At 39.5% G+C, this 24,882-nt stretch overlaps 2 protein-coding genes across 5 annotated transcripts in view; one reads left to right on the top strand and one right to left on the bottom strand.

Annotated features, from left to right (window-relative positions):
- Nucleotides 1–17,311, bottom strand: part of SLK (STE20 like kinase) — a 49,604-nt gene extending 32,293 nt beyond the window's left edge. The window contains exon 1 of one of the 3 annotated variants that reach the window (XM_071446352.1): nt 16,495–17,311. In XM_071446352.1, the coding sequence (XP_071302453.1) occupies nt 16,495–16,644 (150 nt within the window). In that variant the 5' untranslated portion in view covers nt 16,645–17,311. The remainder of the gene's footprint in view (nt 1–16,494) is intronic. The other 2 variants (XM_071446351.1, XM_071446353.1) reach the window with 2 other exon arrangements.
- A 101-nt stretch (nt 17,312–17,412) lies between these two features.
- Nucleotides 17,413–24,882, top strand: part of STN1 (STN1 subunit of CST complex) — a 44,174-nt gene continuing 36,704 nt past the window's right edge. For both annotated transcript variants that reach the window (XR_011682195.1, XM_071446354.1), the window contains exon 1: nt 17,413–17,535. The gene's annotated coding sequence lies outside the window, so the exon portion shown is untranslated. The remainder of the gene's footprint in view (nt 17,536–24,882) is intronic.

The raw sequence follows: 24,882 nt of genomic DNA, 5'->3' as shown, positions 1-24,882 counted from the left end.
ATGTCTCAAGAAAGAAGAATAACCATTCCACATAAAACCAGGCCCTACAAGAATGTGAAATTAGTGACTCCTCCCTAACAATGCTGGATTTTTGCAGGGGGTATCATATAACTAACTGTAAGTTCTAGAGGCAGAAGCTTTGTGAAGAGACTGACAGCAGAATATTAAAAGGTAGTTTACTATCCGGGCACCAGGCCAAGAAGTTGCATATTCCCAGCCCTGGACAGCAGGGAGAGCAGAGCTACTGCTCCACAGTAATGGGATTACAGCTCAGAGATAACACACAGCCTTTCATCTTCTGATGACCAATATGAAGTTTCAGCCTTGCTTGTGAGGAGCTGTTTCAGTTTCGGATCACCAGCAAACGCTTCCTTCCCAACTGTGCATTTCCTCTGCAATGCAGCTTCAAAAATTAAACAATATTTACAACTGAAAAAAAGTTAAGTACATCCTTTACCTCTTGCTCAGCCAGCCAGGAGCAAAGCTGAGATATGAGATAGAAAATTGTTCATCACCTTTCCTCCTGATGCCTGATCTCTTGTGAGATGTTACATAACCTCACTGCATGTTTTGCAGGCAGCAAAACAAATCAATTAAGAAGCTTTTCCTTTCTGACTCATTCTTCTCAACAAAACCATATAGTCACAATCATGGATCATCAAAGTTGTCAAAAGGGGAAAAATATACACATCCCTATTCAGCAAAAGATGTTTTTTCCCACATAAAAAGCTCCACTTTTGTGTAAAATTTGGTTTGTAAGATCTAGCTCCAGATAAATTTTCTGACAGTGCCTGGGTAATCAGTACTGAAAGGCTGGCCTTGTACAGCACAAAGGCAGGAGCTGTTTCTCTGAGCTACCACAGAGCAGAGATTTCAATCTTTCTTAGAACATATGAATTAAGGAAAAAAATTGCTCTCATTTTAAATTTTAGCAGCTCTATCAAATAAAAATATAAGCAGTAGTGTGGCCTACTGAAACAACTACAGTGGACTTTTGTTTTGTCAAAGTTTCCTATAACATAATTAACAATGTCCTGTACATTTTGAAACTAAAAAAACCTTAAATGATTGACCAGTATCAAGTGTTCAAATTTCTTTTCAAAAACATGGAAAGGTGTTCTTCATCAGTGAATTTTAGAAGTTACCTTAGATAAAAGGAAGCACTAATTCTAACATTAAATGTTAAAAAATGTAATTAAAGTATCAGTTTGAATTCAAGAGCAAATAGCTACTCTTGCAATATTAAACTAGTTTTATCAATAAAACACAAATTCAGCCAATGAAGAAGACAGCAACCTCCACAGACTTCTGGAAATTAAGATGAGTCCGTCATTTCAAAGAAGTTGTTTTTTGCAACAATCTTCACTGCGAGATGTTTGAAAATGCAGTAGTAATAAATTTTTAAAAGAGAGATAATTTCTTGTTTAATTATAGATATGCTTGGCCCAAGGAATTAAAAACCAGCTAACTTCAGTTAAACCTGCTGAAACTTGTTGAAATGATGGATACAGAAGATTTATTCAAAAGTTAATGAAATGAACTATCTCCCAAAGAAGATGATACACCCTTGAAGTACAGCTGATCAGCCAAACATTTTCCCAGCCTGCACAACATATCACAGCTACCCTACTATACAGTTTCTTCTATTTAAACTTAATGAAATTCAGTTTCTCTGTTTAATGCTGGGGGAAAAAAAAACCAAACAACAACAACAACAAAACCCCCACCAAAAACCAAAAACCAACAACCCCTGAAATAGAAATACAGATAAAAGTGCCTCTGTTTCCTACAAGCAAATGCTCCTCCTACGAAAGTGGAGGCCAGGGTTCATCCCTGACTGCTGAAGCATCTTTATGATCCTGTGGTCTGGTGCTGCCTTTGTGGCTACGCTCGTTTGGGAGCTGTTTCCATGACAACTTCACTCTTTTAACATTATCCTTGTACTTCGTACTTACTGAGGTTCTTCTGCTTCCTCCACAGTTGGTTTCTGAGGATTCCACAAGTTATTTTTGGGAGTGGTATGAAATATAATTTTCATGTTTAACCTCATGTTTCCCACTAAGTATTCTCATTAATTCTGTGGTATTTTGTGTACTAGCTGAGTAGAGTTTCCATCCTGATTGCTCATGCTTTGTGCCACTGAAATTAGAAGGAATACTTATATTCATCTTTGAGGAGTATATGAGCTGAACTGGCAAATATGTGCAAAATAACTGAAAAAATCCTTTACAGGAAACTTAACAGGAGAAGATATCAGATTTCAGCATAATTCTTGCTTAAGCAAATACATGTAAAACACAGAGTAAAAAATAAGAAAAAAATTGCTAAATACGGGCAAGAAAAAAACAGCTATGCTGTTCTATAATAACACATCTTATTTTCCCTTCTCTTGCTGCATGATGGCTTTCATAAAAGCAACAGGGAAAACCAGCTGACAATACTGGGAAAGCATTTGTAACTAAAGCATTAGGTGGTATCAGAGGTGTATGTGCAAAGGAGTGGCATTTTTTCCCAAAATTCACTTATAATAACTGTACATCCTACTTGCTAAAGCAGCATTAAAACACACAATACTGCATTGCAATCAACTCCTAAATTTGAGAAGAGGGAGGTGTGACAAATTGAGATTTATCCCCACAGTGCTAAGCTGCTTTGCCAGTATCTTTCCCCTGCAGAGGACACTAACAGTTGCTGGCAGAGGTTCTGAGTTTTATCCAGCAGCAATGACAGCCCCAAACTAACTTAAACCTCCCAGAAAGACAGTAACACAGTGGATCTTCATCTTGGATTACAAATATCCCACAGTTATTTCTTTGGTTTTGTTTCATTAGGGAAAAAACCAACACAATGCTTAATGCTTACCAATTTATTTTAGTGACTACAGCTTAAAATTCAGTCTATTCCAATAATAAACACACCTTTATTCCAAATGATGTAATTAGGAGTGCTTCCAAGAAACAATGTTATCAAGAAATAATTTTTAATCACACCATAATTACTAACTTCAGCTGTTCCCTACAATTAAGACAAACAAGAAGTCAGAGTTGAAGCTGTGTACAGACTGTGGTTTTATCAGAAAATTATCCTACTGCCAGGTTGAGAATTTTATGTTTTGCTTTTGATTATTTTATGATTTGTCTGAACGTAGGACTTAAAAAACTTCCAAGTCCTTCATCTGGGAACTTTTTGCTGTAATCTTGTTTCTAATCATTAACATCTGTAAGGAGCTTTAGTTCACTGGAGCTCAGAGCCAGCATTCCTCCTGCTAACCCCTTTCCCAAGGAGACATTTGGAGCAGCTGAAGCTCACTGCAGCCTTCTCCAGACACAGACACCTCAGAGTCTTTTGGCTTCATGAGCACCAAGTAATTTTGTTTACTCACACTTTGCAGACTAGTGTACATCCACAGATGTACAAGTATAGATCTACTACACTCCTTTTTTACTTTTTTGTCCTTTTTTTTTTTTAAATAGAGTGGCTCAGTTAACCCACAGTTCCTCAGAGTTAAATTACAAAACAAAACTGCTTTGCCCAGAGCTTTTTAGCCAGATCAGATGCAAGATGGCTACAGCTGTTTGCTGACCCAGCACAGCCATTCATTATGACAAAACAGGAAAAAAACAGAGCATCTGACTTGAGCATGGAAAATTCTGTCCTTCCCAACTGGATATCAACAAGTCAACAAAATAATAAAGAAAGAAAAATGACAATTTCTTTGGGCTTTAAGAACCCTTCAACAAAGGCCTTCTGACATGTTACTAGGGGAACTACATAGTCCCAGAAATGCAATGTGGCATAGTCATTAGGTTAAAAAAACTTGCTGTCAAAAAAAGTAAAGAATATTATTAAAAACTCTACATTTCACATAGCAGAAGGAAGGCATTAAAAGACCAGCAGTAAGACAATTTATTTTATGTATCTATTGGAGAAAATGATGACCTATAACAGATGTAACTTAACTGTCATTTAAAGTGTAAACATCTTATAGCTCAAATATACGGCAAATTTAAGAAAAGGTTCAGTATAATTTGATACTGAAGTGTGAGCCATGTTCAAATTTCACAACAAGCACAGCTAAATAGCCAGAGGGGAAAGATTAAATTAAACAAGATAAATGAAGCATCATCACCCCTTTTCATTCTTTGCCCTCCTAAAATGAACACTTCATATGTTTTAAGGGAATACTTCATATGTTTTAGGAGAAAAACATAAACTATATAGGCAGTTTAAGATTTAGTGTTTTACAAAGAGATACAGTTGTAGCAGAGGGAAAGGAAATGAGACAATACATAAATACCACACTGAAACTGGCAACAACTATTGCAAAACTATCAAAGCATATATTCTGTTGCTTCACACATAAACTAGTCTGTTAAAATGAAACTTCCTCTATTTCTGAAGGAGTAAAAGATAGAAGTAGAGTAGCTTTAAAAAGTTTCAACTAAAAAAGCTGTACATCATTATCCCTCACTTCTAAGTGAAATTGTTACAGAAACTAATTCATATTCTATTTATAGTATTCATATGTTTTAAAAATAAAATTTAGAATTCTAGCAGGGACTCATTCATTCCTTACATACCATCTCTAAGGCAATCTAACAGAAACCAACTGCAAAGACAGCAACAACAACAAAGAAATCAACAATTAAGCTAGTGTCATTCAGCACTCTGTAATGTAAACAAGTTATTTTCAAGTCAGTCCTACTATAATAAACTTTATTAATTATTAAATTCATTCTGCTGGTATATGCTATTTAATACTAGTACAGTCTATTACTTGACAGTAGTTTCTCTTGTGCTGTAAATCCTGACCCTAAAGTTTCACAGTACCTCACAAGCACAGAATGAAATTTCAAAAGGTGCCTCACACAGCTTAGATAAGCTGGCCACCTTTGTTCTGCAAGTACAATATCTCATGAGATGAGAAAGAGCGTTCTCAATAAACATTTGGTATTCCTTGACAACTGGCTATTCAAGTACCACAAAAATAGCACCCTGGGTTCTGCAAATGAACTTCATTCATATTCAACACTGTAGTGGAATATGCTGCTTTCTGATGCTGCCTTTCAGATTAACTGTTTGGTTTGTTGGGGTTTTTTTAATTGTTGAATTTAAACAACTAAACAATTAAGAAAATTGACTACTCTGAGAAACTATATGAATGCAAATCCTATTACTTATCAGCAATTCTCAAAGGAAATTTTAATGTAGAAGCATGCTACTGATGGTATTTTTAAAATTCTCATGTTCTATGCACTTGCTGTTTGACATTTTACTGATTGGTGTAATTTGTTCAGAATTTACCTAGAATGCTACTGATAAACACAAATGGCCATGGGAATAATTGCATAACTTGATAAAATTATTTTTAAAAAAACCCAGATAAACAAATCAAGACAAAATTTTTCAAGTCTGTGAAAAGCACAATGCACAAAATGTGCAAAGGAAAACGTACTGTGTTACTCAGGCATCTGCAACTAAAACATTTATCAATATATGGTTTTCACCTAATGTTGGAACATTGTTCTTCCTCTGACAGACCTGTTGAGAGTCATGGTAACATTGAACAGCTAATGCTTCTTCCTGAACATCTCCTGTGCTTGTTCTTGCCTCATAACTGTGTGGCAAGGCTACTTCTCATGGAATTATGGAAGCTTTATCTTGTCCATGTCCTCAAGAAGTGATGTCGCATGGCTCCTACGAGGAGGTCTTGTTATGGGAAAATCATTTATTTATTCTTCTTCTCCTTCTCTCTCTCTTATGTTTTTTTTCTTTAATTGAATATTAGGCTGAAAGCTTTTTGAAGCAGATGACTATCTTTTGTTGTACATTTGTACAGTGAGAGGGAACAAAGAATTCCATTCCCTTTGGAAAATTATCAAAGCCACTTCTTGCTCCAGAACACCTTACTCAAGTCAAATTCAATTCAGTTTCTGTACTTTCCTCATATCAGTTAGATCATGGGCTTATAGTCAACTTGCAGTTATGCCTAAATAACAGAATGCACCTAGCATGGACATCAGTGGTGCTAAGGGACAGGACCACTGGCTGATAAAAACACCACCAGCATTTCCCATAAGTACCTTTTCCTTAGTAGTTGCTAACAGCAAATGGCTCCTACAACAGGAACAAGTCTATTTTTCCTTTTGTCCTGACTAAAAGCATTCATCTGACATACCTTAACAACTCCACAATATTAACATGCAACCCTTTGACAGCTACTGAAGCCAACAGCGCTGACAACGCGCTGTCAATTTTCCCTTCCATTGGCAGTGTCACTTGTCTGGCCCTCTCGTGAGCTGGCCTGGGCAGCCAAGAAGATTACATGGACAATCAGCTTTTGCATGGCTTAGTTCCTGAAGCAGATCAGCACGGGGTTGGCAAGCACCAGGCCTGTCACAAGGAAGGATGTGGGAAGGACAATCCCCTGCCAGAACCCTGCCTGCACCGACCTGCGCCGGCCCAAACTGCTGTGGAAAAGAGTCACGGTAAGACCCTGACACTCATCATTTCAGTGTCACTCCTGCACTTACCAAAATGCACTGCTTTGGACAGCAATGTGTTGTTGACTGTTTCACTTAGTAAATATCACAGTTCCACAGTGTTTAAATGCTTTTTAGGGATTCAGAATAATCTTCTTTATATTGCACTTGCTAAAAGTGAGGTCCTATGTCGGGCCACTAAAGGCCACAAATTTACAAGAGCATCAATAAACACTGAAACACCACAAACAGTAGAGGAAAACAAGCCTGTACATGAGCTCCTTTTTATATTTCACTTTTAAGTGCTAAGGCCAGTGTGTGGGGTTTTTGTTTGTTTTTATTGAAATGCAACACAAAAATCAACAGCCGGCTTACTGGGTTCTTAAGCTGGCCAGAACCCCTATATTTGCTACCAAGAGACAGTTTGAAATTCGAGCTACAGCCAAGAGCAAAGGGGACATTGTCAGGTACTCCAGCTATCCCTGTCAACAGGAAACACTTCTCAGTATTGTTTAAATGGTGATTTTGAAGTTTTCACACTTTCCTTCCCAGAAAGTGTGAAAAATAGCAGACAGGTTACTTTTAAACTTGGTTAGTACATCTCCACTAATAGCAAAAACTAGTTGGAAAGAGTGAAAGACTAAAAAAGCTCAGCTTAACTCTGAGAGTATCCATTTCTCCACATTACTGGGATGATTTGAGTTTGTTTTGGGGATAATTCCTGCTCAAACTATTCTGACTATAATGCTCCACGATGAGCACAGCTCACAGTGTGCTGCTGTAGCTGCACAGACCTGAGTTTCTGACCCTTGACTATCCAACAATGAAACCCAGAGAATTTTTGCCTGAATGGTGAACTGAAGGATTTGTAGCATCCACAGAAGAAAGTAAGTGAATGAGAAGGACAATCAAAATTATTAAAGGGCCAAGCTGTTATCTTATAGTAAGCAGACTAAAAAAGGTTGGGCCTTAAACAGGAAAAGCTGAAGGTGGGGCAGGAACATGACTGAACTTTACAAAATAAAAAAGGCAGCATGTGAATTGAATAAATCCTGATTGAGACAATGGTTGTGAAGGAGATGAGGGTTAACTGCAACATTTTCATTTTTGCTGAGGTACTCAATAAACATTTCTCTATTATTGTTTTACTGCCTTTTGATTACAAAGGTATTAACTATTTTCCTGGTAAAATACTATTTAGAAATACAATTTAAAAGTTTTCTTCTATAATGCACAGTGTAGGAGTATTAGAGAAAACCTTTTGTTTTTACAGCATAAACCTGTTTCAGGAGAACCATTACCTAGGAGATAAAGAAATAATAAAATCCTTAGTAAAAAATCTTGCCAAGTTATTACACTATCACTGACAAAGTTACAGTAACTTTCCTCAGAAGCCTTTCTGAATCACAGCTATGACTAAACATTTCTGGAGACAAAACCCAGTTCCTTAAAGTCCTCCTTTAACAAGGAAGTCTCAGATCTAAAAGGACATTCAAAGAGATATGAAGAAAGCAAAGGGACAGTCTTCCCCCAGCTCATTACTAAATTAGATGGATTAAAACCCAATTCTGCCTTAGGATGGGGATTCACCATTGCTTCCATACCAAGTAAACCAATTGTGATGTAAGGCACAATCTCAGTTCTGGGGTAATGGTTTCCCTGCCACAAAAATTTTACTTTCTGTTCACCCACTCATTTTAAACAACTGCATTATTGCAACTGCAGAAAAATCGTCCTGAAAATAATAAAGTTTGTTTAGTCACAATGGCATCCTTCGTTTTCAAATTTTCTGAAACAGATAAATTTTCAGGATGACACTTGAAGGTAACAGTCAGTCCTCTGTAGTAACAAGAGATTTAGTTAAACACTAATCAATAAATTGATTTGACTATTGCAGAATGGTCTTAACTTTTCACTTCTTCATGTTCTTCTCCACAGAAAGTTATGTAAAATTTGAAAATCATATCATAGAATAGCATGCCTCAGGTAGTCAGAATATTTTTTAAGCTACATTTTGTGTGGAACTTGATTCAAGCATGAGTCTAGGTTTGAGCAATTTCTTGCTCTAGGCTATAGGCAATCACCTAATTAGAAAATGGCTAAAAAATACAAACGTGCAAGGCAGAGGGGAAATACTTTGTGCCTCACTCAGTTTCCAATTTACAATTCATGCTTAGCTGCCTTACATTAGCCTCTCTATATACACACATGCAATCCCACAAAATACTGAAAAATTCAGTCTTAATCCAAAATAATTTAAAAAAAATAAACAACACCACCAGGGATAAATCTAGAACTTTAATATTTTAACTTGCATTTACATACATTGAAAACTCCTTCAAGAAACACCATATCTTCCTAAAACCAAGTAGTTTAAGCAGGTGAATTAAATATTAAAAGAATCTTACATTAACGTTTTATTGCAATTTTTTTCCTTCAGGTAAATCTACTGCTGCTGCCTATACTTCAGTTGGTTTGTGTCATGAATGTAGAGCATATTCAACAGAAAATCTGAAATGCCAGTAGAAATTAACATTTCCAGTAAAGCCTTCATTTTTTGTTGAAGTATGAGTACCATTAGAAAATGGTTTGAGGTACCCTACTAGCTTTCATTGAATATTAGACAATCTTTATTGCCTGACATCCTTCAAACATATTCCTCAAATACTGGGTCTTTTTTCTCTCTAATAAAAATTCCTTCCCATTTGTGAGTGGAGAAACTGTATTTCCACAGTTGACACATTTGAGATATATCTGAGACTTAAAATCTCTTTCAAGCTGTAATCATGTTAAAAAGTCATTAAATATGAACTAGGGGGAGAATTTTATATGGTTTTGGAGAAAAATTATAAAACATCACTTTTTTACTCTGTGCTGTTAAATCAATCTGCTTTCTGTGCTATTAATTCCATCTGCTTTGTTTTCTAACTGTAAATTTCATGGCTTTTCCATCACTAAACATAGAAAACTGGAACAATCCAAACAGTATCAAAAGAAAAGATAGCACAAGCATTGTAGTTGACTAATTTGGCAGCTACTGTAAAATAAGACAATAGGCAAAAGAGGTGAGACACTATGAATTTGTCAACTCTGTGTATAATCTGAATATAATTAAAGGTTATTGGGGAAGCACAAAGAAGCAAAGACTGAAAAAGTATTTATAAATGACACATCAGCCACCAGGGTCCCAAGGAATGTATTTAAAATCTCAAATCAGAGAGTTTAATTACAGACTTCTCTTGAACACAGACGCAACTGCCATTGAAGGAAAATGATGTTTACAATCTTAGGAGATTCTCAAAACGTGGGTCATGGCCCACAAAACATGGAATTCCTAAGTGTGTTCAATTTAAACAATGACAAAATCAAATAAAAAGAAATCTCAGACTGGGGATTAGGATATTTGCAAATACAAACCCAACAAATTATTTCTAAAATATTGTTTGCAGGGTGGTCAAAACTATAATTTCAGTCATTACCAACAGAAACCTTTCAACTATTGCTCTGCAACACTGTAACGTGTGTTACTACTTGAAGGCTTGTAGCTCTGGAGGACTCTGACAATGATTAAAGATTTAGATAAAACTGTTAACAAACTCCAAAAATCAACAAAACCCCCCCAAAAAACCCAGAGCAGAATTATTTAATTAAAAGGACTGCATGTAACTTAAGATAGAAGAATTATTTCACTAAAAGTCAGAACAGTTTAAAGAAGCTTCATTCTGCAATCTATTTAACTTGAAACAGTCACGTTTAGTTTTGAAATGTGAAGTTTTACTATCCAGACAAGAAACCACAGTCCAAACAGTTAAACAAACAGTTAGCTAAGAAATATATCAGATGACATGAAAAAAACAAAAGGGAACTTAATAAACATGAATAAAATCAAATAATGAGTTCCTATTTACTTGGAGTTTCAAACAGTTTACATAACTATGCTCACACCTTGGAAAAGATGACTACTTTACCAAGAACTGATCATAAGCATTCTATAATTATCCTCCACAAACTGTCTGCAGTTTTAGTACCAAATGCAATAGACAATACATTACTCATAAGTTAAGTATTGTGATGCTGATTTCAAGCCAAGTGATGCAAATATGTCCAAAAAGAGACACGTGCTCTGCTCCTTTTGAATATTTCCTTGCTACAGACAAAAAGGAAAAGTAAGTAACTGGTAGCCATTTCAGTCAAGCAAGTTATCTCAGTCCACAATTTACAGATGACTTTCTGGCAGTACCATTTCCTCAGAAAACTTAGCTAGAGTGACAATAGGTGTAAAGAGCTCTGTAAAGCTTTCCCTTTGACAGATTTCCCAGAGTTTAAAACAGATACTGCCTTTTCCTTATCTGGTATCTTCTAATCAGGCTAAAACTGCAATAGTGTGAAAATAAAGATAACATTGTAGGGCAAGGCACCAAGCTGATCAGCAAGATTACAATCATTTGCCTTCTATGAACTGTCATGCATCTTTTTTCATCATTCACAGCAGCCCTAGAGGACTCAGACTACTTTTACAGAGATTACTGTTCATAGCAAGCCTTAAGTAAAGTTTAGTTCTGTTTCACTTAGACTAAATATTTAAAATGTTATATTGGCACCTTATACATTACTCTCTTGAGAGTAAATCAACTCTCATATCTCCTCTATCTGCTAATGCCTCAATGGCTAAACAAAGCAACACAGCACTTTAGAGAATATTATTAATTCAGATCTCCTGAGGGCAACTGCACCATTCCACTGCTCCAGTTTAATAAGAGGTCAACTTATATAGTCAATTATGAATGAAAATAAATTAAAAGAAACCATATTTGTTATAGCAAACAATTTTAATCAAAATTGCCAAGAGTTCTGCACCACTGATTCATTCTTCTGTATTCAACTTCAATTTAGAACATTTTCACCTGCTATTTCTTTCCAGGTCTGGGCTCATGGCAGACCCACATGAAACTTGTCTGTGAAACACCGTGTTTGACTGGAAACTTTCAAATATAAGTTTATCTTCCAACTAGTAGCAAACATGCAGGACTTCAGACAAACTCAAGCAACATCCTTCCACAGGGAACTATATCATCCATAAAGGAATATCTGCAAAGTTTCAACAGTTCTACCAAATTCTTCTAAAGAATTAGTGGGACTAATGACACCACATCAGTAAAAAGATAAAGAGTAGAAAAAACAAAGCCTATCTGTGCTTCAAGCTTAGATATAGTAAGTGGTCAAAATCAGTTCTTGGGATTCCTAGGTTACAGATCTAAAAGATATCCACCCTAGGAAGCAGCATGATCCATTACTATCATCTGGATAACTTCAAATTGAAATATCCAACTGCAGGAATTTAGAACAATGTGCTGTAAGTAAGACCAAAGAAGTTAGGAAGTATGAATTTTCCTTGTTCTGTCCTTAATTTGTTTATAGGTCAGACTAATTAATGCATTTTCTAGGATTAGAAAATAAGTTAATATGTTAGTGGTACAAAAAAGTACTTCTCAGCAGCTACTAGCAGTCAGTTCATACTTAAATATTGAAAGGAATTAAGAGCACATAATCATTAAATGACATAATTGGTCCATTCTTATTAAATCACTACTTAAAAATTCTATTTGTTTCTACCTGCTGTAGAAGATATTAAGGCAAAACCAGGCTGTCCTGTAAGTCATATAGGCACATTATAGATAAGATGGTTTCAAATACAGATACAAAAACTTAAATGAAGCAAAAGCATTGAATTATTTGACTTGAAGAAACACTCTTGTCCAAAGTCCACTATGACCAGCCAGAGATGAGCTGGTACTGGCAACTTCTGCCAATAGAAGTAAATATGAACACTTAATGTAGTTATAATTTTCAGAGGATAATGCAATTGGGTGGTGCTGTTCACCATGATTAGGGTTATCAGCTCCCACAAAATTTCTTCTCTGAACTTAAAGAAAAAACAGATTTTTTTTTTTTTAACCAAGCACCAGTTAATTGCTCAGAGCTGGAAAATTTGTGCTAGTAACTTCATATGAAGTTTTCCTTTTATTTTCTGAACTCCTATGACAACTTTTGTATACACAATGCTTCCAACATCTTAGATTTAGTGTAATGAAGATAGAGTAGTACTATAAAGGGGCAGAACACTCCAGTTCAAACAAAGAAGCCTGAATTAAATTCTAAGCAGACAAGTCCAAAGGATTCCCTAATTAAAATATATATACTATCTCTATATAGAGATACTCTGAGATACCATATAGAGATACTCTGTCTTATAGCATATAGTGCCACATATGTTTTACCTCTATAGAATCTGTTCCCACAGAAGACTTAAAATTAGTACATTTGTGCAGATGGCACCCATAAAAATCATAATCATGGCTAAAAGTACATTAATTTCTTGGAGTGGTATCCCCTAGTAAAGGGCTCAGAGACAACTAGACACTATGAAAATGCCTTTCTGCAATGTAAATCTTGTATATGAGTGTACAATGTTCTTACTGCCAAAAGAGGCTGGCAAATTTTACTGAAATAAAGGCCCAAGACTTGATTTAATTCAAAAGATTAACTGAGGAAGACAAACATCATTAATGAAAATGCAGGTATCTGTAGCAAGAACATCACATCAGGCATTTGAATGGTCTGTTTTCACACCATCTGAATATTTACTTCTGGGAATTCAGAAGATAGTTTAAAGTTGATGAAAGTCATGAACACACTGATCTACCTTGAAGCAATGTTTACAATGTGCACAGAATTTCGATTTGACACAACAGGGTACTAGAACGCACAATGCAGCAACATGATATAATAATGTAACTACTTTCTAAAGCAAACTGATGTAATTACAATAAGAGCCCATGTTTTTTTCAGGGCACTTAACCTAATCAAATCAAGAGCAGTTTCAAACTGTCCCTCTTTTGTTTTAGGAGCTTTTAATCTCTGACTGCCAAATTTCAAAGTTGGAATCAGCCTCCAGTGTCCATCAGAACTCTAGCAGTCCACTTAGTAATTCTAAATAATCCATGAAGAGCACATAAAAGAGATTAGAAAAAAATTCTATCATCAAGAAACTCGAAATTCTCTTCCAGAACCATCACCTGACACTGAAGTACTGCAAGGATCTATAAATTGTAAAAGGACAGAAATCCACACCATTACTCATTAGCCAAGAGCAAAAAGAAAACAGCCTAAAAGTGGCCTCTTTGAAGAGCCTGAAAAGGGCCAGAATAAAATGTTCTACAGGGCTATACAACCTTTGCCATCAGTAATCTGCAATTATAGAGCTCCCCTGATCACAAAAGACTTGCAACAGCAGTTGAAACAGAGTATTTCTGAACATTACTTACAGGTCTGTGAATACAAATGTATGAACTGTCAGAACTCAAAAACCCTTAGAATGCTGCAACAAACAGCTTCAAAGGAAATAAGCTCTTCTAGAAATTTGGTTAAGGTATTAAAAAAATAAGCAAGATCCTTGTACTTGATTGCAAAGAAGGAGAATGAATCACAAGTTTTCAATGACCTTAAGACTTCTGTACACAAAATGAATTATCACTGGACAGCGTTTTTAAGTAAATAATTTAATCAGGGAGGCTTCCAAGTACTGTCAGAATCGTTTAGAGCTGGTTTTGAGTTTTTGCTTTAATATTTGACACTCTGTTCAGAAGATCAGTTACACAACTAAACTAATTACCCCTCTATGGGAAATCATAGCATGCAACCAATCTAACCTACTTTTTAGAAATTCAAAGTATACAAACATTTATATGGCAATTCCATTTTAACATGCATCTGCCAAAACGCTCTCACACACAGATCCTAAGATCTTAAACAAAGGCAAATGTACTTTTGGCAAATGTAACTGACACTAGGGCGATGGGGGGGGGGTTGGCAAACAAAACAAAATCCCATTACACAAAATGAAAACCCCAACCCCCATACTTCCATTACCTAAAGACAAAGTCTTCAAGCATTCTTGAGAGCTTTGTTCTGGCTTATAGTTTTGAATTCAAAATTTGAGAAGCAATTGAATGTCTATTCCTGCAGCTTCTCATTTGAGGTGTATATCCATGAAAGAACAACCTAACACACCTTTCCTGCTTTCCACACAGTTTCTTGGGGAAGCACACTCAGGTGCAGGAACACAAGTACAGTTTGTATCTGTGTGTAAGCCTCCTTCTCAAACTAGATGGAAACAAAAAGAATGCTGATGAACACATGCAGTAACATACTTCTTTTTTTTTTTTAATGGGACATTTTTTTCCAGTAATACTGCCTGTTAATTCTCATAAGGGCCAACTTCAACAAGTTGACCAGAGCAACCACATCTGTAATTCTGCCTATGATCAATTTTAACAGTGAACTCTGTCATTTCAGTCAGAATTAAATCTCGAAGTGAAAAATGACATCCAAGTAGAAAACATTCTCCTGTTTGTGTACAGAGTACACTGAAATGCAAATTTTACCAGCTGCCTTGCTCAGACACCTTCCTCAACTACTACTGCTAATACAGACATGCCTACAGATGAAGTGAGGTTTGAAGATGGGAGGGGAAGTGCATGTGGGGGAAGAGGAAAACACATTTAGTATTATATCTGAGGCATATCTTCAGAAAATGGGAATAAAAACTCCACTATAAAGCTCAAATTAAAACTTTAATACTCGGGAACCACTGTTAAAGATGTTATGTTTTTGTGGTGAGCAGGATTTATGATAGAGCAACTTCAGACGTATTCCCAGCCTTTTTAAGAAAAAAAAAAAACAACCCAGAACTCAAATCTTCAAAACTGACAAAAGAACCACCATCTAGACTGTGTACTACACCAGTGTCTAAATAAACTAGATGTTCTTAATATAGAACATTGACACAAATTCCTTGGGTGAAATGACCCCACCTAACATTCTGACCGTACTGTGGCACTTCTGCTCAAATATACAAACAGGTGATACCACCACAGTACAACAGAACCTAAAATAACTTCTACCAAAAATAGCACAAGTTTCATGAGCACCCAGATTTCATAAACTCAAATGCAGTACTCTAAGTATGTTTCTTGACCGAATTAGCTCTCAGAAAGACTACAAATGCCATCCTCTCATGCTATTTTCTCTTAGTCTCCAGAACCAGCTCCAGAGCTTCAATTCATGTCAGCTCCCAATTCTCTTATGCTTATCCACCAGGATGTTTCTTCCAGGCTATCCGTAAACCAAACACGGAGCATTAATTAATACCCTTGTAGTAAAAGGGGCAAGTAGCTGAAGGTTTGCCTGAAAGCTGAAGTCTCGTCAAACACTAGCAGGGTTGTATCTATGTCATTGTAGTCTACTTGGCTTGATAAATTCTAGATAAGCATCCTTAAAAACCCTACTTGTACCAGTGCACTTAAAGATTTAAAGAGCAAACAACTGACAGAAGTTAGGAGATCCAACACATGGATTCCGGCACACAGGGAAAGCCAGGAGAACACAGCTGTTTAATTCAACTCCACATGGAACAAGATGGGAGCATGCCCATTAAAGTGACGACAGCCTGGCTCTGTGCACTAAACACAGAGTCAGTTTTACTGCTCATGGGGTTCCTTTCCGTACAGGGGAAAAAAAAAAAAAGTATGAACTTCGGATCTAAGAAAATGCAGTCTTTGTAAGGTTAGCAGTCATACCGTACACGAGCCCCAAAAAACCCAAAACACAGAGAAGTGAGCAATCCAGCAGCGGGCAGGGTGGAGCAAAGGCGGGACAATGACCTAATAGGTCTTTTCTATCTTTAGTTTCACGAGGCTCCGTGGCCCAAGAGGCGCCGGGATGCCCCGCTCTGCCTCCGGCCGCGTCCCCCCGCAGCGCTCAGCGCCCCAGCCGAGCTGTCCGGAGCTCGGCGCTGCCAGAGGGATCCCGAGGAGAGGGAGCCGGCAGACAGGGATCCCGAGGAGAGGGAGCCGGCAGACAGGGATCCCGAGGCAGCGCTGCGGGCACCGGCAACGCTCCGAGTCACTTCTCAGCTATGAGAACACAAGCGAGCCGCGCCGCCCGCCCTTACCTTGAACACTTTACCGAAAGCACCATCGCCCAGCTCTCCTATGATTTCCCAGAACTCCTCCGGGTTCAAATCCCTCTTGACATGCTCGTATTGTTTCTTCTTCTTCTCGCCGCCCAGCTTAAAGATCTTACGAAAGTTGAAGAAGGACATCTTGGCTGCAGCCGAGGGATGGGGCGGGCGGCGGTGCCCCCTCCGCCCGCCGGGACCACCTGGCGCGGGCGGTGATGCCGGGCGCGATTCCCACGCGGAGACCAAAGTCTTGGCGTCGCCCGGGAAGCGCCGTCACTGCGGGGAGACAACACCCCGCGATGCCCCGAACGGGGCCGGGCTCGGCGCTGCTCTACCCGACGGGCTCGGCGGTCCCTACTCGGCCGGGCCGGTCACCATCGCGGCAGCAACAAGTGCCGGGCTCGCTCCTCGGGACGGGCGGCGGCGGAGCCGGAGAAGGGGTCACGGCTCCGCTGGGAGGGGGCAGCTGCTGCGCGCCGGGCAGCGGGGAGCGGTCACGTCCCGCCTCGCAGGACGGGGCGGATGCAGGGAGGGGCGGAGGCTGCCCCGCTCCAGGCTCCCGGCCGGTATCCTCGCGGAGCGGCGTCCCGGGGTGGCACCGCGGCGGAAAATGACGCTTCGCTGCCGGCCTCTCTCCCACTCGCTCGCTCCCTCGCCCTGTCGCGGAGCGGGGCCCAGGCGGCTCCGCTTCCTGCGGGGCGGCACCGGCGGCACCTCCGCCCCCTCCGCCCTCGCTCCCGCCCGCCGCCGGCGCGTGCGCCCAGCGCTCCCGCCCCTCTTCCCGCGCTCCCGGAACCGCCTCGCGCCCCTCCCGCCGCTCCGCCGCCGGCGCACGCGTAGCAGCGCGCGCCCCCGCCGCTCCCCCTTTTCCCCGGCGCGTGCGCACGCGCCGCACCGGCAGCACGCGCGCGGCCCTCCCCCGCCAACGGCTCGGGCCCGGCACCGGCGGGGGGAAGAGGCGGGGCTTGTCCTGCCCACGTGACGCGGCCGCCGCCGCCCCAGCCAATAGGAACGCGCGGAGGCTCCGGGCGGGTAAGTCGGTGTCGGGCTCAAGATGGAGGGGGGCGCCCTCACCCCCCCCACCTTGTAGCTCAGAGCAGCGCGGCAGCGCCGGTGTTGGGATCGAGTGCTCGTCCCTCCCTCCGTCCTCTTTCCTTTAGTCCGCTGTGTGCCGTTACGGGAGGGGTGTGTGGTATAGAGACCCTTTTTCCTCTGATTCCGGAGGACACCCCCCGCCTCTCCCTGCCGCGCAGGGAGGGTGTCCCCAGCCCTGTGTAGAGGCTGATGCTCCCTAGGCGGGGCACAGCTTCCCCTCAGGGCTGGCTGGGTGCCCTGAGTCCCCAGGCCCGCCGCGGGAGCGGGAGGCCCTGAGGGGCTCGCTGTGTGTGTCAGGAACGCTGTGAGGGCAGGTAGTGCCTCCTGGGGGGCTGGGGTTTGGACGTGGAGCTCTGAGGAAAGCGTGGATAGCAACAAACGACGTTGGAAAACTTTCCTTTGTTTGTGGTCCGGTGCTGTCCCTACACCTGCTACGGGTTTATCTTCTGTGATAGCAGGGTGCGTTGTTCTTGTGCTGCCCGTTTGGTATCTTCGGTATTTTATTTAATCACTGGGACAGGCCTGAATTTCCTTATCTCACAACCTTCTCTTCCCACAAGTGATTCCTTCCTCACCCTGAAGTATAATTGCATTTTAATAGTTGTGTTGTGTACATGCCACCCAATGTGGGGCGTTTCCTCACTTGAAAGCAAGAGGCGTTCCCGTTGCCTGGATTAGGGGCAATTAGCAGACCCGGGCACTGAGTTTGGGCTGTGACGGGCTGCAAGTCCATCCAGCGATGCTGAGACCTCAGAGACATCTGACAGTGAGACAAACACCCAGGGAAAATCGTGTAATGCCGTATCCTCGTATGAACCTGAGTGCCTGCACTTGCCATTAGCTTAAGCTGCGTGATGAGCTTCTGAAGATCAAGCCTGTGGTGTGCATCATTCCCCAGACCATTTTATTAGCGTGACAGTAGTTTGCTATATGAGGAGGATAGTCCGTGTGTAAATTCAGTAATAATAATGAGGCATTAAGATGCCCCTGACACAAAGCGCTTATGAATCGAACAACAGAGTTCTGTCATGAGTCAATTTCTGTAAACTGTATAAAATCAGTTTCAGGGGTAGTCCCACCCTATGAATAGAGAGCCTTTCAAGTACTCGTGCTAAACTGATTTGTTGTAATAATCAGCGTTTGTTTTTCAAAAATGGTATTCAGCTTTATGGGTTCCTTGTACTGATGGCTCTGCCACAAAAGGTAAAACTGTTCAGGAGGGTGATAAAACCAAGGCTGTTTATGTGTGTGTGGGCAAAACCAAGAGCCAACTGCAGTCCCAAGGATCTGTTTTATCTTCTGTGATCTGGCTGGCTGGCTCCACCTATTAATTTCCTAAGCAAGTTTCATTCTGATAGTTTGAATTAAGTACAATAACAAAGAGAGTGTTACCAGCAGCAATTTAACTTCTCATATCTTAATTTTTAAAGTTCGGTTTATTTTTCTTCTCTATAATTTTTCTTTTGCCCCTGCAGGTGGGATGATAGCTTTGATTTGGATATTAAAATACAATGATGGCTTAAATAATAATTTTCGTTAATATTTGTAATTTATTATTTTGATTTTAACTTGCTTTCTGTTGGATAAAAGGTGCTTTGGGACTAATTTCTGTAGGTTTATTTAAACTGACTGGTTGATAGAGGATGGGGGGAAAAAGGAATCCAAAGCCATAGCATGAATTCCTTGTATTGAGGCAGGATTATCTTTTCTTTAGCCTCAGGGTTAATGGCAAGGTAGTGGGAGGGGGGCATGAGGGTGTTTGTGTGAATGTTAGAGTTTGTAATAACTGGAAAGAAATGCAAAAATAAAAGAAAAATTGGTAAGTTATATGTGAACAAGAGCAGTTGAGGTGGCAGCTGTGGGCTGGGATAGCAGGGCCTGGTTCTGCCTCAGCTCTGTTACAAACGTTGGGCTGTGCAGAGCTCACACACAGCATCTCTGCCTGGGGCAGTTCCTGTGTGACAAAGGGGGCTCAGAGCAGAGCTTGGTGCCTTCCTACCAATGACTGAACCTTAGCAGGTACTGCATGTGTGCTGCTTTAGACTTGTATAAACAGTCTGCCTGTTCCACAGAGCTTTTCATTCATATAACATTGAAAATACAAGATGAAAGTCTGGTATGAGAAAGGAGCACTTAATCTAGTGATAAGGCTTTGCTTTTAACTTCTTCTTTCTTACTCTTCAACAAATAATTCAAGATAAAACCAGGATATATGAAAAGGAAAACTATGACTCCATCTCATTTTTTTCCTTATTCTTTCACTCTGGAATTACAGCTTGCCACTCAATCCTGAAAATAAACTCCATGAGGTGAAGGTTAAGTACTAGTAGCAAATCCTTCCCAATTTGCTGTGACTTCCTGGTTTGGAGGAGGCTGTATGAAGCCTGGATTTTGTGTGTGGGGTTTTTTTTTGTTCCTGATAGCAGGAGTTCTTAGCAACTGTAAATGTTTCCAGATGGTAAGGATAAAAAGGTAAAAGTGAATTTTATTAAAATTTTTCCTTTAGGAATTTAAAGATGCTTTTTGGAAATTCATTGCTTCCTTTAAATGTCAGGGGAAGATGTTAAAGTAAAGATGTTAAAGAGCTATCTTGATTGTGCATCAAATATACTGGCTTAAAATAGCTGTAAACTCTTTATGACAATCCTTTTCATCTCTTTGTGAATTAGAAATCTCCTTTATACTTCCTGCTGCTTAATATCACCATCCTTTCTCATTGACTCAATCACTTACACTTGCCACTGTTCCTAGCTCCCTCTTTAAGCTGTTTCTTTTAAACTGCTCCAACTTCTCTTAATTGAAAGTAAACACTTCAGAAATTTAATTTGAAATGTGTTCTTCACAAGATTTATTGCCCTTTTGCTGCAGTCCTACATTCTATTTTCAGTTCTTTCAAAATATTTAATGGTATATTTTTATATTGTCTTGACTTTCTGTCCACCCACGCTTTCACTGATCTCCAAAATTCTTTGTGGTGATTGAGCTCATTGAACTGCTGTAAGGTCACAGGTGGCTTGTTTGTGGTTAAATCTGGAGTGTAATTCTTGTTTCATCCATCTTAATCTGTCTGTCACCTTTGGCACTCAGCACTGTCCTTTCTGTTCTCTTCAATCGATGTACCCCGTGTTTTTATTGATATTTTCTAGTTGTGTGGTGGCATTTTTTCATCGGCTCTGATCTGTTCCCAAAGTTAGCACTTTGTGCTGTATTGGGCTCATTTCAGTCTAAGCACCAATGTAGCTTCTAGATGGCTGTAGTGATGCCCAGTGCAGGGGGATGATTGCTGTCCTGGACCTGTGCTCACACTGTTTCTGATAAAGGCCACCATGCCACTGGCCTTCTTGGCCACCTGGGCAACTCCTGGCTCATGATCAGCTGCTGTTGACCAGTGCCCCTGGGTTCTTTTCCTCTGGGCCATTTTCCAGCCCCTCTGTCCCAGCCTGTAGCCCTGCATGGGGCTGTTGTGACCAAATGCAGGACCTGGCACTTGCCCTCCTTGAGCCTCACGCCACTGGCCTCAGCCCATTGATCCAAGCTGCCCACATGCCCCTGCAGAGCCTCCCTTGGCTCCTGCCAGCCTGGTGGTGTTTGTGCACTCGATGCCCCGTGCAGATGATGGATACAGATGCTGAACAGGGCTGTTCCCAGCTGTGATCCCTTGGCACAGCCCTCCAGGCAGTTTTGTGGCCAGCAAAGAGAGCCCCTGTCCAGGCCATGGGCTGCCAGCCTGTCCAGGAGAATGCTGTGGAACACAGGATTGAAAACTTTGCTGAAGTCTTCAATAGGACAGCATCCACAGCTTTTCCCTCATCCATTGGGTGGATCATCTGGTCATAAAAGGAACTCAGGAGATCAAGCAGGACCTGCCTTCCCAAAAGCCTTGTTAGCTGGGCCTGACCCCTTGGTTGGCCTGTACATGCTGCATATACCACACTCCTAAAGGCTTTCTAATAAATGTACCATTGATAGAGCTGTGTCTTAGAGACTGCTCTTTCTGTTATGCAGAACAAAAAGAGACTTAGTCTTGTACTCAGTATTTTGTGAGTGTTTATGATATGAGTAACACAAATAGTTCAGTCATAAATAATACAAACAGGAAAAAATTATAATACCAGAGGCTGGACACTCTTGCTTGCCCATATCTTAGCCAGAATCAATACTCAGGCTCCTATCAATAACCTGGGTATACTACTATTTATTATATGGTTTGGGGTTTTTTGCTGCCTTACTGCAGGACCAGTTAATCTAAGAATTGCCATAGAAACGTGGCATTTGGAAGCTTCAACATATAAGGATATAGCTTGATGTTTGCAGTAAAAAAACATTGAATATTAAAATGTTTAGGAATAGGATTGATCTAATTTTGGCTTCAGAAAAGTCTGTGTTTAATCTGAATTGGCCATACTTTTTCAGCAGTCAGTGGGGAAATGTATCTTCACAGGGCAATTCACCTTCCCCATTTTAGATACTTATCTTTATCACAGTATTTGACTGTGTGAGGTGAGTTTTCCTGGCAACATATAATGGGTGTTCTTCCCACCTATGGAGACACCATTGCCAGCAGAACTCCTGGAGTGCTTTTCTCTTGATGTCAGCAACACTTCTGGGAATGATGACAGAGCAAATATAAAAATTGCCAAATTACCTGAATGTTTCCAAGTAAACTATGATGTTTTATTGAATAGACTTTATCTGAAATTAAATGGCAGAGGAAAAAGCAATAATATAAATATCAAAGTTTGAATAAGGATCAGATATTTCAGGAAATAATGCAAGAATATTTCTTGGAAACATGGCATTTCAAAACCATTCCACTTTGAACATGTTGATTTTAGTGAAGCTATAGCAAAAATTTTTTTTTTCTTATTGCTTCCAGTTGATGTGCAAGAAAACCCTCTCCAAGACTGATATTCAGAAATAGTCATATGTCTTTGTAGGGGAGTGAGAAGCAAACCTCAGATTTAATGGAATGCGTCAACAACTTGAAACTTATATAGCTGGTTCTCTTTGATTAATTGACTAAAGCAATTAAGAACTTCAGATCCTCATGATAAAGCTTTTCAAGAGGGCTGCACACTTTTTGGTTTGTATTGAACTCAAAAAGTTCCTTTTATAGGAATTTTCAGTTAATATTAAACTACTGAGCTGCACTGGTGAATAGTTGCATTTTTTTCATAGAATACTTAGTCTAATAAAAGTTCTCTCCATATTGTGATGACTGTAACAATCTTTCACAGAACCATGCAGGACTAAGTCCATCTAGAACACTTTTTAAAAATAATAATATCCTTTATTACTATACTACTCTTAGGTATAGTGCTGTATTCCTTCTAACCATTTTAATAATTTGAGGTTATATTTAATTTGAAACGAGATTTATTTGATCAAAGCTGTACATGAACACAAAGCAAATTATTTCAAACTTGTGGAGCCCCCTCCATCTGATAGCTATTAGAAGCTTTAGTTAAATCACATGAAAGCATGTCTTGCAAACGCTGCACCATGGCTGCCTTTCCTCCAGATGGTAATTAGACCTTTTCCTCTTGCGTAGCAGTCATGAGCTGATTTGCTCTTTTTGTTTGTGGCTTTCAAATTTGCATTAGTTCACATAGTAGCTAGGATTAGAAATTTATTAAGGGATAAAGATAGCTTTGCATCTCAGTATTACTCTCAGTCAATACTGGCACAAAAAAGTGTCTGAACAGAAAGCCCACATGTATTGCTGCTTTTCTTTCTGTAAATCCTGATTTTCTCTCACTGTTTCCCATGGAGTCTTTTTTTTTCCAGAATGGACTTTGTGTTCTCTTGTGATCCTGATCAGCTCTGGAATCTTGGGACCAAATAACTTGTTCTGTAATGTGAAAATTAATTTTTTTTTAAATTATGTCTGGCTGGCCAGCCATCAGACCCAATTCTGGTTATGTGGTAAGCATAACCAGGAAGTTTATTATGCCTTCTACAATTACTATTAAAAATATATCATCCTGTCAAATAGGGAACATTTCCTACACACACAATAAAGGAAAATTTGACAAAAAGATAACACTAAAGACTATTGATTTCCTAGTGATATCCCAAACAGAGACATTGCAGTGGATAATATTGCAGATATGTCTACTAGCAAAAAGGGGAAAAATGCAGAATGTGAGATACCAACTGTTTAGTCATGTAAAGCTAGACTTTACAATATTACATTATTTTATTGGAAAAAACCCCAAGTTTTTCATTGCATAATGTTATTTTTGTATTATAACCATGTTTGTACTAATTTCTGTGTGTGCAATGTTCTTCTCTTTTTACCTAGAAAATGAGGCAAAAAATAGTTGACTGTTGTAAAGTAGAATTTGGTTTCTTGCAGGATCTCATCTTGGTACAGCTGCAATAATATGGCAATTGTTAAGGCAAACAGCAGCTACTGTGTGTCCAACAATAGTCTGTGCAAACTTTGGCCACTAGCACTTGCTTATGACAGAACAGGGTATTGTGATGTGATGCACTTTTTGTCTCAAGTGCCCTGAAATGTTTGTTTTTTGACAGAAGGGATCTTTAATAGCTAATCCTCAAAATTATGTTTTGTAGCACACTGTGATATTCATGGATTAAGCCAAAAAAGCCCATTACATTGCATGGACTGTATCGTAGCAAGAAATAAATTGCTTACATGAAAAATCATTCCTGTGGCTTCTGACTGAGCACTAATATATTTTTCTGGATAGATTATACAGGAGTGACTTCCTTGCAGAGCATGAGGTAGGAAATGACATGTATTCAAATTCAAATGCAATTAAGGAGACACTTAAATTAGTTTATAAAAGGCTGTTGGTTTCTTTACATACCAAGAAGTTGGAAATAGTAATGAGTTTATCATGTTAATTGTGACAGTGATTCATGGAAGAAGTTACAGCCACAGGGAGGTATTTTCTTTCAAGTATCTAAAAAATGTTCTGTCCATTTAGTGCCTTTCAGTGGGATTTCGAACAAGTTTTTAAAGATGGGCAAAAACCAAATCATAGGTTAATTATTTTGAAATCTCAGGTTGTAATGGAGTGCTCTGTAGTGCTATGAATGTTCATATAAATTCTGACTTATTCCAGAAGCTGCTCTAATTTAGACCAGATACATAAACCAGTTTAAAGGGGAGGGAGGGAAATGGACAGGAATGCTTGCCTCTAGAAATTGAGTCAAACTTGTGGAGTCCACAGGCACAGTAGCCTCAGAAAGCTATTAACCAATCTTGTCACTTCTATGCAGATTTATGAAATTTGAAAATGTTCATTCGGGAAG

The sequence above is a fragment of the Agelaius tricolor genome, unplaced genomic scaffold, assembly GCF_023055355.1.
Source record: "Agelaius tricolor isolate 1412-34295 unplaced genomic scaffold, bAgeTri1.0.p SCAF_22, whole genome shotgun sequence".
Classification (NCBI taxonomy): Eukaryota; Metazoa; Chordata; class Aves; order Passeriformes; family Icteridae; genus Agelaius; species Agelaius tricolor.
Note: the sequence above shows the minus strand (reverse complement) of the source record. Positions and strands in the feature narration are given on the sequence as shown.